The sequence below is a fragment of the Vanacampus margaritifer genome, chromosome 17 (assembly GCF_051991255.1).
Source record: "Vanacampus margaritifer isolate UIUO_Vmar chromosome 17, RoL_Vmar_1.0, whole genome shotgun sequence".
Classification (NCBI taxonomy): Eukaryota; Metazoa; Chordata; class Actinopteri; order Syngnathiformes; family Syngnathidae; genus Vanacampus; species Vanacampus margaritifer.
The window spans coordinates 8,778,609-8,792,500 of NC_135448.1; the positions used below are offsets into that span (position 1 = coordinate 8,778,609).

At 36.3% G+C, this 13,892-nt stretch overlaps 1 protein-coding gene across 3 annotated transcripts in view; it reads right to left on the reverse strand.

Moving 5' to 3' along the window:
* Positions 1 to 13,892, reverse strand: part of epha10 (EPH receptor A10) — a 437,494-nt gene that overhangs the window by 161,573 nt on the left and 262,029 nt on the right. For all 3 annotated transcript variants that reach the window (XM_077548084.1, XM_077548081.1, XM_077548083.1), the window contains one exon: positions 167 to 231. In XM_077548084.1, coding sequence (XP_077404210.1) covers positions 167 to 231 — 65 coding nt within the window. The remainder of the gene's footprint in view (positions 1 to 166; positions 232 to 13,892) is intronic.

A 13,892-nucleotide genomic window follows, 5' to 3' on the forward strand; every position in this document is an offset into this window, starting at 1 on the left:
TACAGATATGCACTCGCTCTGAGACAGGGATATTAACAAGGTGAGAAGGGATGGGAAAACTGATGAGCCAGATGTTAAGCGAGCAGCTGTGCTACCAAACACAGCAACTCAATGAGCATGTCAACAAACACAAAAATAGCAAAGAAATTTTAAGAGGCCAACTCACCCCATTGGGGGGATACGAGGTCCAGCCCAGCTCTGCCTGAGTCTCTTTAGAGTTCAGCAGCACCACTGCGGGAAGAAAACACGTTGATTAGATAAATATGTTTGCCGGTGATGCGTGACAACTCACAAAAAGTCTTTGCTCTCAACTTTTTAAAAGTGTAATAATGAAAGTGCGATATGACAAGCTACATCCAGAATAATGAAATAAGGATCATTGACTCTGAAGCAGGCTTGTCATAACATGGACATATTGTGTTATTTTATTGTTGCCGTTTAATAGTGTCTGTTGAAGATGACTTTGTCATCATTGATCTGTGGCCATTAAATTCGGTTTCAGCAACATGGTTGTGCAGCCAGTTGGAAAAGTCACAATTTTCAGAACCATGGACAGCTCACAAGGCAACGAAAATGGTGAGCAGCGGAGTCCTTATGACTCTGGTGTCCTCAACACAACCACTCAGTCATCATGAAAATGTGATCAAATAATGAAAACGGATGTCAGTGTGAATCCTTCGTTTTATACCATTATTTTCATTGGACCCAACTACAGTGTATGTTACTAAAGTGATACTAAATCAAATTGTTGTAAATATGGTTTTATTGTCCACAACAAGGAAAAAAAAGTGTTTTGAATACTGTATATTCTATTTTCATGATAATAAAAATAAACAGCTGTCCACCCTGTCATTATTGGGTAACTGCCCCTTTAATAAACCTTTTTTTTTCAGTAACATTACTACCAGCATTTTATTTTTATTTCATGGAGGCTGAAAAAAGGAAAACAGTTTCATCTATGTTTTGTAATTTTCATGCTTTATCGTTGAGTTGTTGTCAAGCTTATCTTGTCCACTTTGTCATTGTGAAATATTGGGTGCGAGACAACTCTCAGAAAGTCAAAATATATTTGTTAAACACAACACAGTCAGCTTCATAAATGATTATGCTAAGTGAAGGTCCTCAGTGCACTCATAAATTGCTAACATTGGGCAAAATGTCCACCATGTTATTGTCCACCCTGTCGGTATGCTCACATATTTTTTTTCATTTACAATAGTCTGTCCACCCTATCATTATGGGGTGGCTGCCCCTTTAAGAAACCCTTTTTTTTCAGTAACATTACTAACAACATGTTATTTTAATCACATGGAGGCTGAAAAAAGTAGTTATGTTTTGTAATTTTCATGCTTTGTCGTTGAGTGTTGTCAAACTTAACTTGTCCACTCTGTCATTGTGATACATTAATTGAAAAAACAAACAAACAAACAAACCTCAAAACGTCAACATATTATATTTGTTAAACACAACACGGTCATCTTAAGTAAAGGTCCACCTTACACTTATAAATTGTTAACATTGCCCAAAATGTCTACCATGTTATTGTCCACCCTGTCGGTATGCTCACCTATTTTTTTTTAATTTAAAATAGTCTTTTAGCAGTAATTCATTGAAAAAAAAGTAATATTTAGAAAAAAGTGTGTACGCTTGACCAATGGCATAATATCTATTTAACCTAATAAATATGAAGTTCACAGAAAAAAATCACAGATTAAGTGAAATGGGAACAGCTGAGAAGGACCTTATGGTGATATTGACTCAGCAATTCAATGATGAATATTTAAACTCAGACTTACAGAAAAAATAAAGATAATTTGCTGCATTTCATTTGTATGTGGATACATGGCAGCCTACTAAAATATTCTTAATTGTATGTCAATGTAGAAGAGGAAGAAGTGACTTTTGGCTTTTCCCTGCCGGGGCTCGCCACGGCGTGTCACATGACGTGGTTGGCACAGTTTTTATACTGTATAACTTTCCCTTCTGCAGCAAAGTTTGGCAAAACTTTCTAAAGTGTATTTCATTTCCACTATAGAAAGAATACCACAAGTGGGTTCAGCTGTTATATCTGCCTAGGGTGTCTACTCTTAATATATTTGAATAATTTATGTGTTTTCATTTCAGACTCCAGTGAAAAACTGATCTGCATGAATTTCAATTTAAAAAAAAAATGAAATAATTGTGGTGTTCTAAAACTTTTGTCCGGTTGTGTAACTCGTGCAGAGCTTGTGAATTGTCCCTTACACCTGTGGCCTTGAGGCGATACTTATGACAGCTGGCACCCAGGAAAAATATTCTTCAAGACTTCTTACACAGAATACTTTTCTGTTTGGAAAAAGAAAAAAATCTCCCAGCAAGCTTGTACATGACTTTCTTGACTCTGTGTCACATCATCATCTTCTAATGATACACCAAAATTATTGAAATCTTATATTTTGAATGCAATAAATGTACAATCAACAATGACATCAATGATGTCTGCACAACACCTTTTAGCTGAAGTCATAATTAACTCATTGGCTCCCAAAAACGTATAAACACGTTCTATTTTAAATATTGCCATAGTCCAAAAACATATTTATTTTTAATGTTTTTGTTTTTTTTATGCTAGAGCAGGGGTGGCCAAGTTCAGTCCTCGAGAGCCACTAATCCAGCCTGTTTTCCGTGTCATCCTCTGAATCTAATCTAAGCAACTCATCAGCAAGCTTTGCAGAAGCCTGATAACGATCCTGATCACGAATCAGGTGTGTTAGTGGAGAGAAACATGGAAAACAGGCTGAATGGTGGCTCTCGAGGACCGAACTTGGCCACCCCTGTGCTAGAGCATGCAGAAGGCTTTGATGCAGCTACTGACCTGAAGAGGTTGCTTAAAGCAATGTTCGCTATTACAAAAAACGTCCAGCAGGTGGAATAAGAGTATAAGAGATCAGCCAGGGCCACGTTGCAACAAGCTCTTTTCCCCAGTGTTTTTAACAGGTTTGTGAATAATGATGAAACTTAGCTATATTCTAATGCTAAGGGGGTTGCTTCAGTGAAAATGGCTGGGAGTGAATGAGTTAAACACATAGTTCAAGTACATTAAAGCAGCAAAAGGTTTACTAAAAACTAACCAGCTTTTCTATGAATTAGTTAATTTCAACACTTCCCTGTAAAAATTGTCAAATTATATTGAGTAATTATGATTTCATTTTTTTTGTTGTTCATTTTTCTTTTCGGACAATTGAAACAATTTACAACAATCTTTTTTTCACATACAATTATACCCGAAAAGAATAAGGGCTGACGGGATGAAGCCAAAGCTTATTAATTCCCGTTCCCAGTATTTTACTTTGCTTTTTATGAATACATTTGCATTAAGTCCAATATCGGCCATCCTTGGACAGTTACATTATCATCATGACGTACCTCGTGCGATAAACACACATAGAATAACTACAAACGGGAATTATTGCGTGGAATTACGCCCTATAGCAATGAAGCACTCCTTCAAAAGCAGTACAGCCATGGGGGAATCACCAAAGATTTATGTCCTGCCCGAAAGTGAAGATGAAAGTGTGGCTGAATAAGGAGGACGTATTCAGCAGGCGCGTAGCGAGTTGGAGTTAAGGACCGTCTGCAAGTTGAAGTGTTACAGAGGCTCAAATTAGCAGTCAAGTCACCATTGACATTGGTCACTCTGGAAATGTAAGTTGTGGATGGTCCCTAACCGAGACGGTAAACATCCGGGTGACTTTTACTCCGCGTGTTGTATGCTAAGCGCCCTTATAATATATTCTAATAATATATTATATTATTACATAGTAGATAGAAGACATTTTTCTTGCCATTATGTCAGCAAAACTCCTATTCTAATGAATAAAGGCAGCTGTTGTTTACGCACCGGATACGTCATCATGATCACGTTTCCAGGAAAATGGCGTTGCCCACGGCAGGTTCTTATTTTGATACTTAAATAAAAAAAAAAATTAAAATCAGGGAATAAGATGCCAGAGACAGTTGCACATTTATTCTCCGTACACAATGCCTATTTGAATACTGTAAAACGAGTTATTAGTGGTGTGTTCTTACAATAACAATTCATATTTAGACAAATATTTCTAATGCACACACATTTGTGAATCGACTCAATTTGTGGTGGAATTTAAACGTATTACGTTCCCCTTCATCTGACGATTAGCATGGGTCTTAAACATAGGTTGTAAAAACATGCCCAATTAAAATTAAACTGCACTAATAACCTAACCACCAGAGGGTGCTGGAACTGCACAAATTGAATCCAACTTGGCCTTTTAACAGATGCGCTGCTTTTAATATCGTAACAACAATATTGTGGCAATTTTAATATTGTGATATTGATGTTATTAAATAGTCATGGAGCGCAAATAAAATATGAATTTCAATTATATTACCAAAACGGTTTGCACAATTGTTTGTCACTTTAAATAGATTGTTGTCAATGAAAGATAACTAATGAAAAAAAATGCTTCTTTTCCATCAGGCTACTACACACAAAGTAGAAATATATATCAAATATATATTCAAGTTAGCTACAGCCTATTCAAGCTTTTAAAGATTTTTTTGTGAACATAAGCACTTTATCCAGGTGCTGGTCCATTGCTGAAGTAAGGGATATGGAGTTCAGTGATAATTCCCCAAGTGGAAAGAGACAATTGCTGCGGTTTTTCTCTGTGGATTCACCGTCTTTATAGTTTACATGCACACACACATGCTGCAGCTACAGCGTGACCATCCAGTCAGCCAGCGGCAACGTCGTGCAAGTGCGATTGACCAGCAGGACGCAGAGGTGGTGAACATATCCTGCTCTATAAAGTGCATTTGTGTGGGAGTCTTGAGATTTGTCATAAGTCTCAAATATGACCAGAAACTAAATTACAATAAGAAAGAGAAATATTTTAGCTTACTTCCTATCTCCCACCCTTTGTTACATTCTGTAATACCTTAAATAGCCCATCTTTAAAAGAACGGCAATTTGCTTTTACGAGGACAAATTGCTTCGAGGCCATTAGGAGAAGAGTTTTGTACTTTTTTTTTTTTTTTTTTTTTTTTAAGGTCGCCCCTAAAGCCAACCGCAGTGCCTTGGCTAGAGTGCAGAAACTGAAGCCTTGACGTGCCATGAGAGATCATTTACTAAACACTTAACTTTATTGTTTTTGGGTTAACACCAGCGGCTGCCCAAAGCATGCTTCTGTGCTTAGCAGATAACATGGAGGCTTTTGGAGGAGATTAGAGCGTCAGAGGGCAAGGTTGCAAGAGAACTGCTGAGGGAAGGCTGAGGCGAGGCGCCGGGAGAGAAACTAATCAGCAAAGGAGGGTGAAAAGGGAAGGGGAGAAAAGGGATGAAATGGAGGAAAGCTGGCAAACAGAGATGAGAAGAGGGGAAAAAAGTGAACACGAACGCAAATGAATGAACACGTTGGTTAAACGCCAAGGGATAAATGTTCCTTAGTGAGACGTCAAGTCGGCGACTCGGAGGAAATAGTTGGCACTATGATCACACAATGAATACAGAAGTCATGTAATCACAGCCTAGTTAGGCACACTAATGGGTCTTTGGGGGGAAACATAGAACAAAGACTAGAGGCGGTAGTTAAAAAGAGAGGTAAAATGGGAGCCCAAAACAGACGCAAGTTGACTTACTTGGAGAACATAAGACAAGGACATAGCCGCTCACTCTATTAGCTATGACGAATAGCTGTGACACAATAACAGCCATGACTAACGCAAAGGTTGTTTCATAAATAATTGCTCATCACTAAGAGGGATTCAGCCTATGAATACAAATAAAAAGACCAAGAATTAATGACAAAAAGAGAACAAGATCAAACTAGTACTGGGGAGTATGAACGCAAATTACTCTCTATGCTATGTCAATGTGCATTCTCAAACAATAAAAAGAACAAATGCATTCTTTTATCTATTAAATAATCACATCACAGAGCTTTAATTGCTATACGCTAACATGATAATGACTTCAGCATTTAGCTGAAGACACACAAAGTGATTATAATCCTTTTTTTTAACCTAAGGTTATGTATTAGAAAGTTAATACATTGTGTAAATAAAACAACAACCAGCCCCTCCATACATCCAGAATACATGTTACATCGAGAATTATGCATATCACCGATTGATACTAAATTTGGAGCAATATTTATTTTTAATGCATTTGTAGCATTTCAAAGTGCATGTTTGTGCTAAAAGAAAATATTTTAGATGCATTTTAAATGGATAACTAAACATATGAATTGCAAATATATTGTTCATAAATCTATGCCAGCAACGTATAATGGCAGGCAGAACATAAAAACACAGAAGTCATGCAGATTAAGTATATTAAGATCATTATTATTTCAGTAGTCATACCTTTTATGACATTTTTGCTTGGTGGTGTGCTGTGAGATTTGTGTAATGCACCTCACCGGGTCCAGTTAACTGAATGAGCGTGAGCCCTGTCTTTCAATATATCCACACTTTCCTTTTTAGGGCCACACACTGCACAATGTCAGTCGAGGAACATGCAGTTTGCTACAGACAAAGGATATCAGCTACAATAAAGGGGGCAAAATAAAAAAATAAAAAAATATAATAAAATAAATAAATTATAATCTCTGGGTAATTTTTTTCAGATTTTGCATTTTTTTCCTGCTTAATATTTAACAGTGCAAATAATAACAAGGAATGATAAAATAAATGTTATTGTATAAGAAAACCGTAAACATAATTTTGTTATCAAAAAATCCAATCTGGATCAGAATTCAAACCACTCACAGGAATATCTCAAACCTAACTTGAGATTTGCGTGTTGTTTTTTTTTTACAAGAAAAATTCCCATTTACTTTTTTGGGATAATTTTAACACAAACCTACCAAATCAAATTTATTTCATATTCTCATTAGTCTAATAAAGCCTATTTATTTGAAACGCGTAATCCTCAGGTTTTGTATTTACTGGTAGTATTGATGAAGTATAATTACTCTAAAGTAGTAATAATGAGAGTATTTATTTAAAATAAATAAAGTCTATTATTTGAATTGCGTAATAATCAGGTTACCTATACATGATAAATATACTTCTATGTGAAAAACACTCATGTCCATTATTTATTTATTTATTACACTTTATGTTTTCAGGATGAAACTGAATGCAGACATCCCAAAAACGTTTAAAAAAAAAAAGGGAAAAAAGTAAGTTCACTTTACTTAAACCTCAGGATTATACATTTCAAATAAATGTGTTTTATTAATACTAATGAATATCATATACGTTTTATTTGGTAGGTTTGTGTTAAAATTATCTTTAAAAAGAAATAAGTAAATGGGAATTTGTTATGTAAAAAAAATTACATAAATCTTAAGTTAGGCTTGAAATATTTCTGTGAGTGCAGAAATTAAATAAATCAGATTTAGGGCTCAGTCTCAACAAGGCAATAAAGACAAACAGCTATTCACATTCACACGTATTGACAATATAGATTCTTCAAATAACCAAACATTTATGTTAGTAAACTGGACTACCAGAAGAAAACCTGACTATGTGCTAATTGCTATGCAAATATGCGGTCTCCTCACAAAAAAACGGTCCTCTCCCAAAATATGCAACTGCGAAAAGCAATTACTTCTGTAGTGCTTTTATTAGCACAAGCAAAAAACAAATCCTGAGCTTGAAACCTTGAAGCACACACATGATTAATATTTGATTCCAACACAACATAGTTTTTCCAGTACAAAACATCAAACTTTATTCAGTTCACACAAAGTACAACTCTTTCTATCAGCTCACTCAGCACTAACAACAATATAGATGGCACGATCTGAGAAAATATATTTATATACCGTGAGTACTGGATATACAGCTCAGCCCTAGCTTTGAATCGCACTTTACATTGCAGATTCACCACATACCCACACTAAAACAATATATCCCATGAGGACATGCTGCTACGGCGCAAGACTGCTCATAACCCTCGGGACCTTCCGGGATACGGTGACTTCAACATCAGCTAAAAAGTTACTGGATGTTTGTGTCAGCAGTTTGCAGTGCAGTTATCATTGTACAAGGTGAGTTCTGTGTATGTATTATTTGTCTTCCAGATCATATTCCCGTGAGGATTTAGCAGCAAATGAAAAGTTAAACACTCTAAGTGCGTTCAAACAAGATTATTTTTCAGCAAAAGGAACACTAGTTTGCCCAAAACCTATGGTAGCAATGCTTTGCTAACGCTACATTAACGGTAAAAAAAAATGGACAGGCGGATTGTGAGAGGCAAAAAGGATTTAATATATTGTTGAAACTGAATGTTTTCTTTAAATTTGTAAATATCACAGTGTCGTGAAAAACACTCATGTACATTATTTATTTATTTATTACACTTTTATGTTTTCAGGATGAAACTGAATGCGGACATCCCAAAAACGTAAAAAAAAAAGGGAAAAAAGTAAGTTCACTTTACTAATACTAAATACTTAAACCTCAGGATTATACATTTCAAATAAATGGGTTTGAGAGAGCAGAAATCAGATTTAGGGCTCAGTCTCAACAAGGCAATAAAGACAAACAGCTATTCACATTCACGCCTATTGACAATATAGATTCTTCAAACAACCAAACATGATAGCAATGCTTTGCTAACGCTACATTAGCGGGAAAAAATGAACAGGCGGATTGTGAGAGGCAAAAAGGATTTAATATATTGTTGAAACTGAATGTTTTCTTTGAATTCGTATATATCATAGCGTCGTAACACTGACAACTAAAACTGAGATGTAGCCTACAGCAAAGCACTCACATAAATCAAACTGCACTTTCCTTTTTATGTAACAAAAGCTTTCTTTTGGTTCAGTTGAAGGCAGATTTGTCACAGGGGGGACATTTCAAAGACTGGAGGGGGCCCTTAAACTTTAGTTTAGAGGTTTTTTTGTTTTTGTTTTGACCACATAAAGAGGCTAGGTTTTTACCTAGCATTCAACCGCAAACAAAGACAGCGCTCTCTGGTGAAACATAGCTCTCAGTAACACAATGATGCGCACGTTAACAAAGGCAGACGGCTTTAATCCATCCCACTGAAAGGGGCTCATTTTTATAATTCGCCTCTGTAATATTCTATAGTTTCATACTGGGATTAGCGCCCGGCATTGGCTGTCCTCCCCATGACCCACAGGCTACTTATCAGCCAGTCGACACTGAGCCAACTGCAGAGCTCAGAAAAGCTGAGGAGAGAGCACCGAGACCTGGATAAGCGCAGTCCGCCCATGCTTAGTCGGGCCAGCTATTGTCCAGGTATTATCCCTCCCCTACAACGGAAGAGTGGAAGAGGGCACGGAGACTTTGAAGAGGCTGCATATAATATGGGAGGAGGAAGTGGAAAGAACGTGATTTACAGCAGTGTGGTCATCTCAATCTTGGAAGGGTTCTAATCTGACAGGAAAATGCGATATTTAAAATGTCACTAAACATCAAATTGTAGAAATCTTTTTGTTGATTTTCTGTATGCTCACGGTGTCTTGCAATTAGTTACTAAGTAGGGTGACCAAATGTCTTTTTTTTTTTTACATCCTGTCTATGTGTTAGTTTTTTTAATTAAAAAAAAAAAATCATGAAAATGTCCGTTTTTCATTGCACGAGGGGTGTAGGGAAAAAAGAAAGGTGGGTTTTGTGTGTGTGCGTTATTGTTTTATATTTAAAAATATACTAAAAAAAAAAAAAAAAGAAGAAAATCAGCGTTTTACGTACCTCCCTTCCAAAGTGTTCAAATAGGGTCCCGAGCTTTAAACCTTAGCTCACTGGTAATTCTGTGTGCTGCCAAACCAGAAGGTGCGGGTACCTTTTTAGTTTTAGTTTTTTAAAAAACATTTTCGTTTTAATTTTATCTCATTAACAAAATAGTTTTTTGAATTTTAGTTTTAGTTTTTTTTTTGTTAGTTATAGTTAACTAAAATAACCTTGCAAATAAGACTTCAAAAGAGAGTATTATTTTTTTAACCATACGGTCAAAATAGTTATAATGTATATATATATATAAGAGATTGGTGCCAAGAAATGACGCACAATTCTACTGTAACATGTTAGCATCACATTCTCGGACGAAAATTGCTATTTGTTGTAACGGTCCTAATTAGGTTTAGTCACTTAAAGTTGTATTGAATGGAAATTCAGGTAGTTTAGATTCAAATCAGAATGATAAAGAATGTGCTGTACAGTATTAACAAGGATTTTTAAGTAATCAATTTTATTTGTTTATTTATTTATAGTGTATACAGACAAATTTGAACTTCGAGCTTCTTCAGTGTAGTACCACATTCTGCTGCAAATTATTCCCCGTGATGAAAGGGGTTCGCTGTACACAGTCTATGCAAGTTGGCAGTAGTGGATCAATAACCTCAAGGCCACATTCAACTTAAAAATATGAGAAGAGACCACACAGCATCATTAAAGAACCTGTTAAGCAAAAATTAATGAATTGAATACACCAGGGAGGAGTGTTAACAACCCTGACAAATTTGAATAAAAAAAAAAGTTGAGTATATAAAGCAAGGCTTCAAAACTGTGAAAAATCAAGCAATTGTTTCCACTCTCAAATGCTGTTGGCATATCTGCTCAATGCGCTGAATCAACTCCCCACTCAACTGTTAGCTGTCAATCAAATACTGCTATCATAGATAGCAGTGTACAATATACATGCACCAAGAAAACAATGGTTGCTTAGAAAATCATGCTAGAAAAATAAAAATTTGACTGATTACTATCCCAACCAAAAACAAAGAGAAAAAATAATGAAAAACAGTTTTACACAATTCACTACTACTTATTTTGCAAGCTTTATCATATAATTTACAGTGTAACATACATATTATTAGGAACAAATGAATGGTTTCACTTAAGAGGATATTTGATGCAAACTATTCAATTTCAGTGATCTCTCGACATTTTACCTTTTTGAAAGAAAGACATTTCAATCAGAATTTATTATTTTCAAACACAATTGTCCAAGTTAGCTGGGCTTATCTGATATGTCTAACATAAATTAATCAAGCATTATATTTAACCAAAAAGCTTTTTTTCAGCACAACATTACAATATGCTATAGCTCAGGAACTTTTCCTAAAAATCACCAGTGATGGGACATTGTGATTTCCTTTTGCCAAAATGCACACTAACTAGGTGGTTAAAAGTCTGAAGTTATGCATACTTTGAACCTTTCTTGCTGCTAAACAAAAAACATCTCAGAAACTTTTATTTACTTTAAAACAGTGGTTCTCAATCGCGGTCCTCGAGTACCCCATCCAGCCTGTTTTTTCATGTCTCCCACAGCCAACACAGGTGTTTCTAATGACTAGCTATAATCAGCAAGCTCTGCATGAAGTCTGATAACAATCCTTCAGCTGTGTTGGCTGAGGGAGCCATGGAAAAACAGGGGTACTCGAGGATCGGGGTTGGGAACCACTGCTTTAGAGAACATAGATTTCATAAAACATTTGGTTTTAGTTATCCACAAGGTCAAATTATAGGACAAAAGGTCAAGCTACTAAAATGTAAACAAATCTTCTAAATGATTGCAGATTTGTAAACCTTGTTGAATTCCTTTCCAACAATACTAGATTAAAGCCCTTGCTCCGATTGATCTAAAATTTTAGATATAATGTTGTATATACCAAGTTTGATTCAAATCAAAATGTAAATACTTGCAAAAGTTGCTTATAAATAAAGTGTTACACATTTGCTATTTATCCGCTTCCTAGAGTGTTAAATCATTGTTAACTCATTTGTGCCCAAAAATGTATAAATACGTTCCATTTTAAATATTACCATGGTCCCGAAAACATATTTATACGTTTTTTTATGTTGTCGTTTTTTTTTTTTGATGCTAGAGCATACAGAAGGCTTTCATGCAGCCTATGAACTAAACAAGGACACTTGAAGAATGGTAGTTATTACAAAAACGGCCAGCATGTGGCAGCAGAGTACAGGGAGTCCTCAAAATACGTACCTACGCTGGCGATGTAACCTGAATTCCGACTTAAGTCGGATTTCCCCATTAAAGTTGATATTTACGTCAAAATACTTTGTACAGTAATTTTAATAAAGATATTTGCGCAACCTGGAAGACAACGGAACCAATATTTAGTGTTTCCGCATTGACATTCATTGCTGATGGACGGCAGAGCGGAGCTAATTCTAGCTGAAACACGAAAATGTGACGCGCCTGATGGCGAGACGACCGGCTGGTGGACGTCCATTGCTGTAGGTAACAACAACACAACTTTAAGTAACTTAAAAATGGCGTGATAACTGTGGGAAATTAACCAAAAAGAAGGTGCTACAGACGTGGCACAGGTCTCTTAAGATCTGTTCAACTTCTAAAAACATAAATGTAGACTGTCCTAAGGGAGGGTATTGCATTTAGACACTTCTGTAGTGATGCTAGAGTCGTATTAAAGGATTTAGCGTAATTTTGTGTTTAAAACAGCCGGGAGCGAAGGGGTTTGCTTCGGTGAAAATGGCTGGGAGTGGATGAATTAATGAACATTATCAATGTCTTTACATAAATTAATCAGCAATAATAAAATCACTGTGGAGGTTTACTGGTCTGGCAATTTTTGACCACCCACAATAAAATGAGTCTCAAAGCTTGGTGAGAAGTCTTAAAAAACACAAGTTCTATAAAAAAAATTAAATAAAAAAATACCCAGTAGAGTTAAGGTAAAAAAATGCTTCAAGGAAAAGAATGATTTTAAAAAGTAGACTCATCTGACCAAACCATGTATATTTTTGACAATTTCAGTGAAATTAAATCTCTGTCGTCTACCTAACCGGGGGAGCTCCATCTTACAGAGCCATTTTAAAAAAAACATGCATCCCACATACGACATAAGATGAATAATTGCGCCATTTTCAGCAGGATACTGTTGATGCCTGAGGACACCACTTATTCACTTGCCCCCTAAATATTGAAGACAAATCAGCCTTGAGCTTGGCGTGAATTTACCGTCTTTCTCCAGCGCTACAGAAGCCGGGTGGGAAGACGGGACGCGGGCGGCCTGAATGCCGGCACTTCACATGAGAAATTATCTTCCTGTTTACTACACCATCCCGCTGCTTAAAGACATGGGAGGGGAGATAAGATGGAGCTGAACAAAAGCAATACAGTAATACAGTACTGCCGCAGAACCGATAAAAAGGATAAATGGATGGGGATATGAAGTGTCACATAAAAACACAAACAGGCACATAAAAGATAAATGCTGTGTGTAAATGGACACAGGCGCGAATCAAGAACGTGCACACGTACACACATACTACAGTATCTTCTTAGATAAATGGTGACAGGAAACCCACTTTGTCACAGACACGCGCGCGCACACACAGCAGGACCCATAATAGCAGCTGTAACAGCAGAGCACATTAACTTCAAACTGGGCTCTCCCGTTAAAAGAGTCATTAAACTTTCAACTTGTGTAATGTGACATACTGTATAGAGAGCGGGCTGTCCACTCTCTGAAGTCCAGCATGCAATTAACTTTGTGATGAATGGCCGTATCGCCGCGCGGTGCGTGTGTCTCTTTATCTATGTAATGTGCTGAAATAAGCGGCCAAGCCATGACGTGAAATATAATACGCTGGTGCGACAGGGGTGCGCAATGTGCAATTTCATCCATGATCGTGTTCCACCATTACATTTACAAGAAAGTACACAAGTAAATCAGCAATTACCAACATGCTAATTGGGGTCGAGAGACATAATATGGAAGTTACTTTAACATCTTGGTACATGCAATGTACAAGCATTATACTGTATACTACTACTGTAGAGTACAAAGCACTTAAAAAAAACAACACACACACACACATATATATATATATATATATATATATAT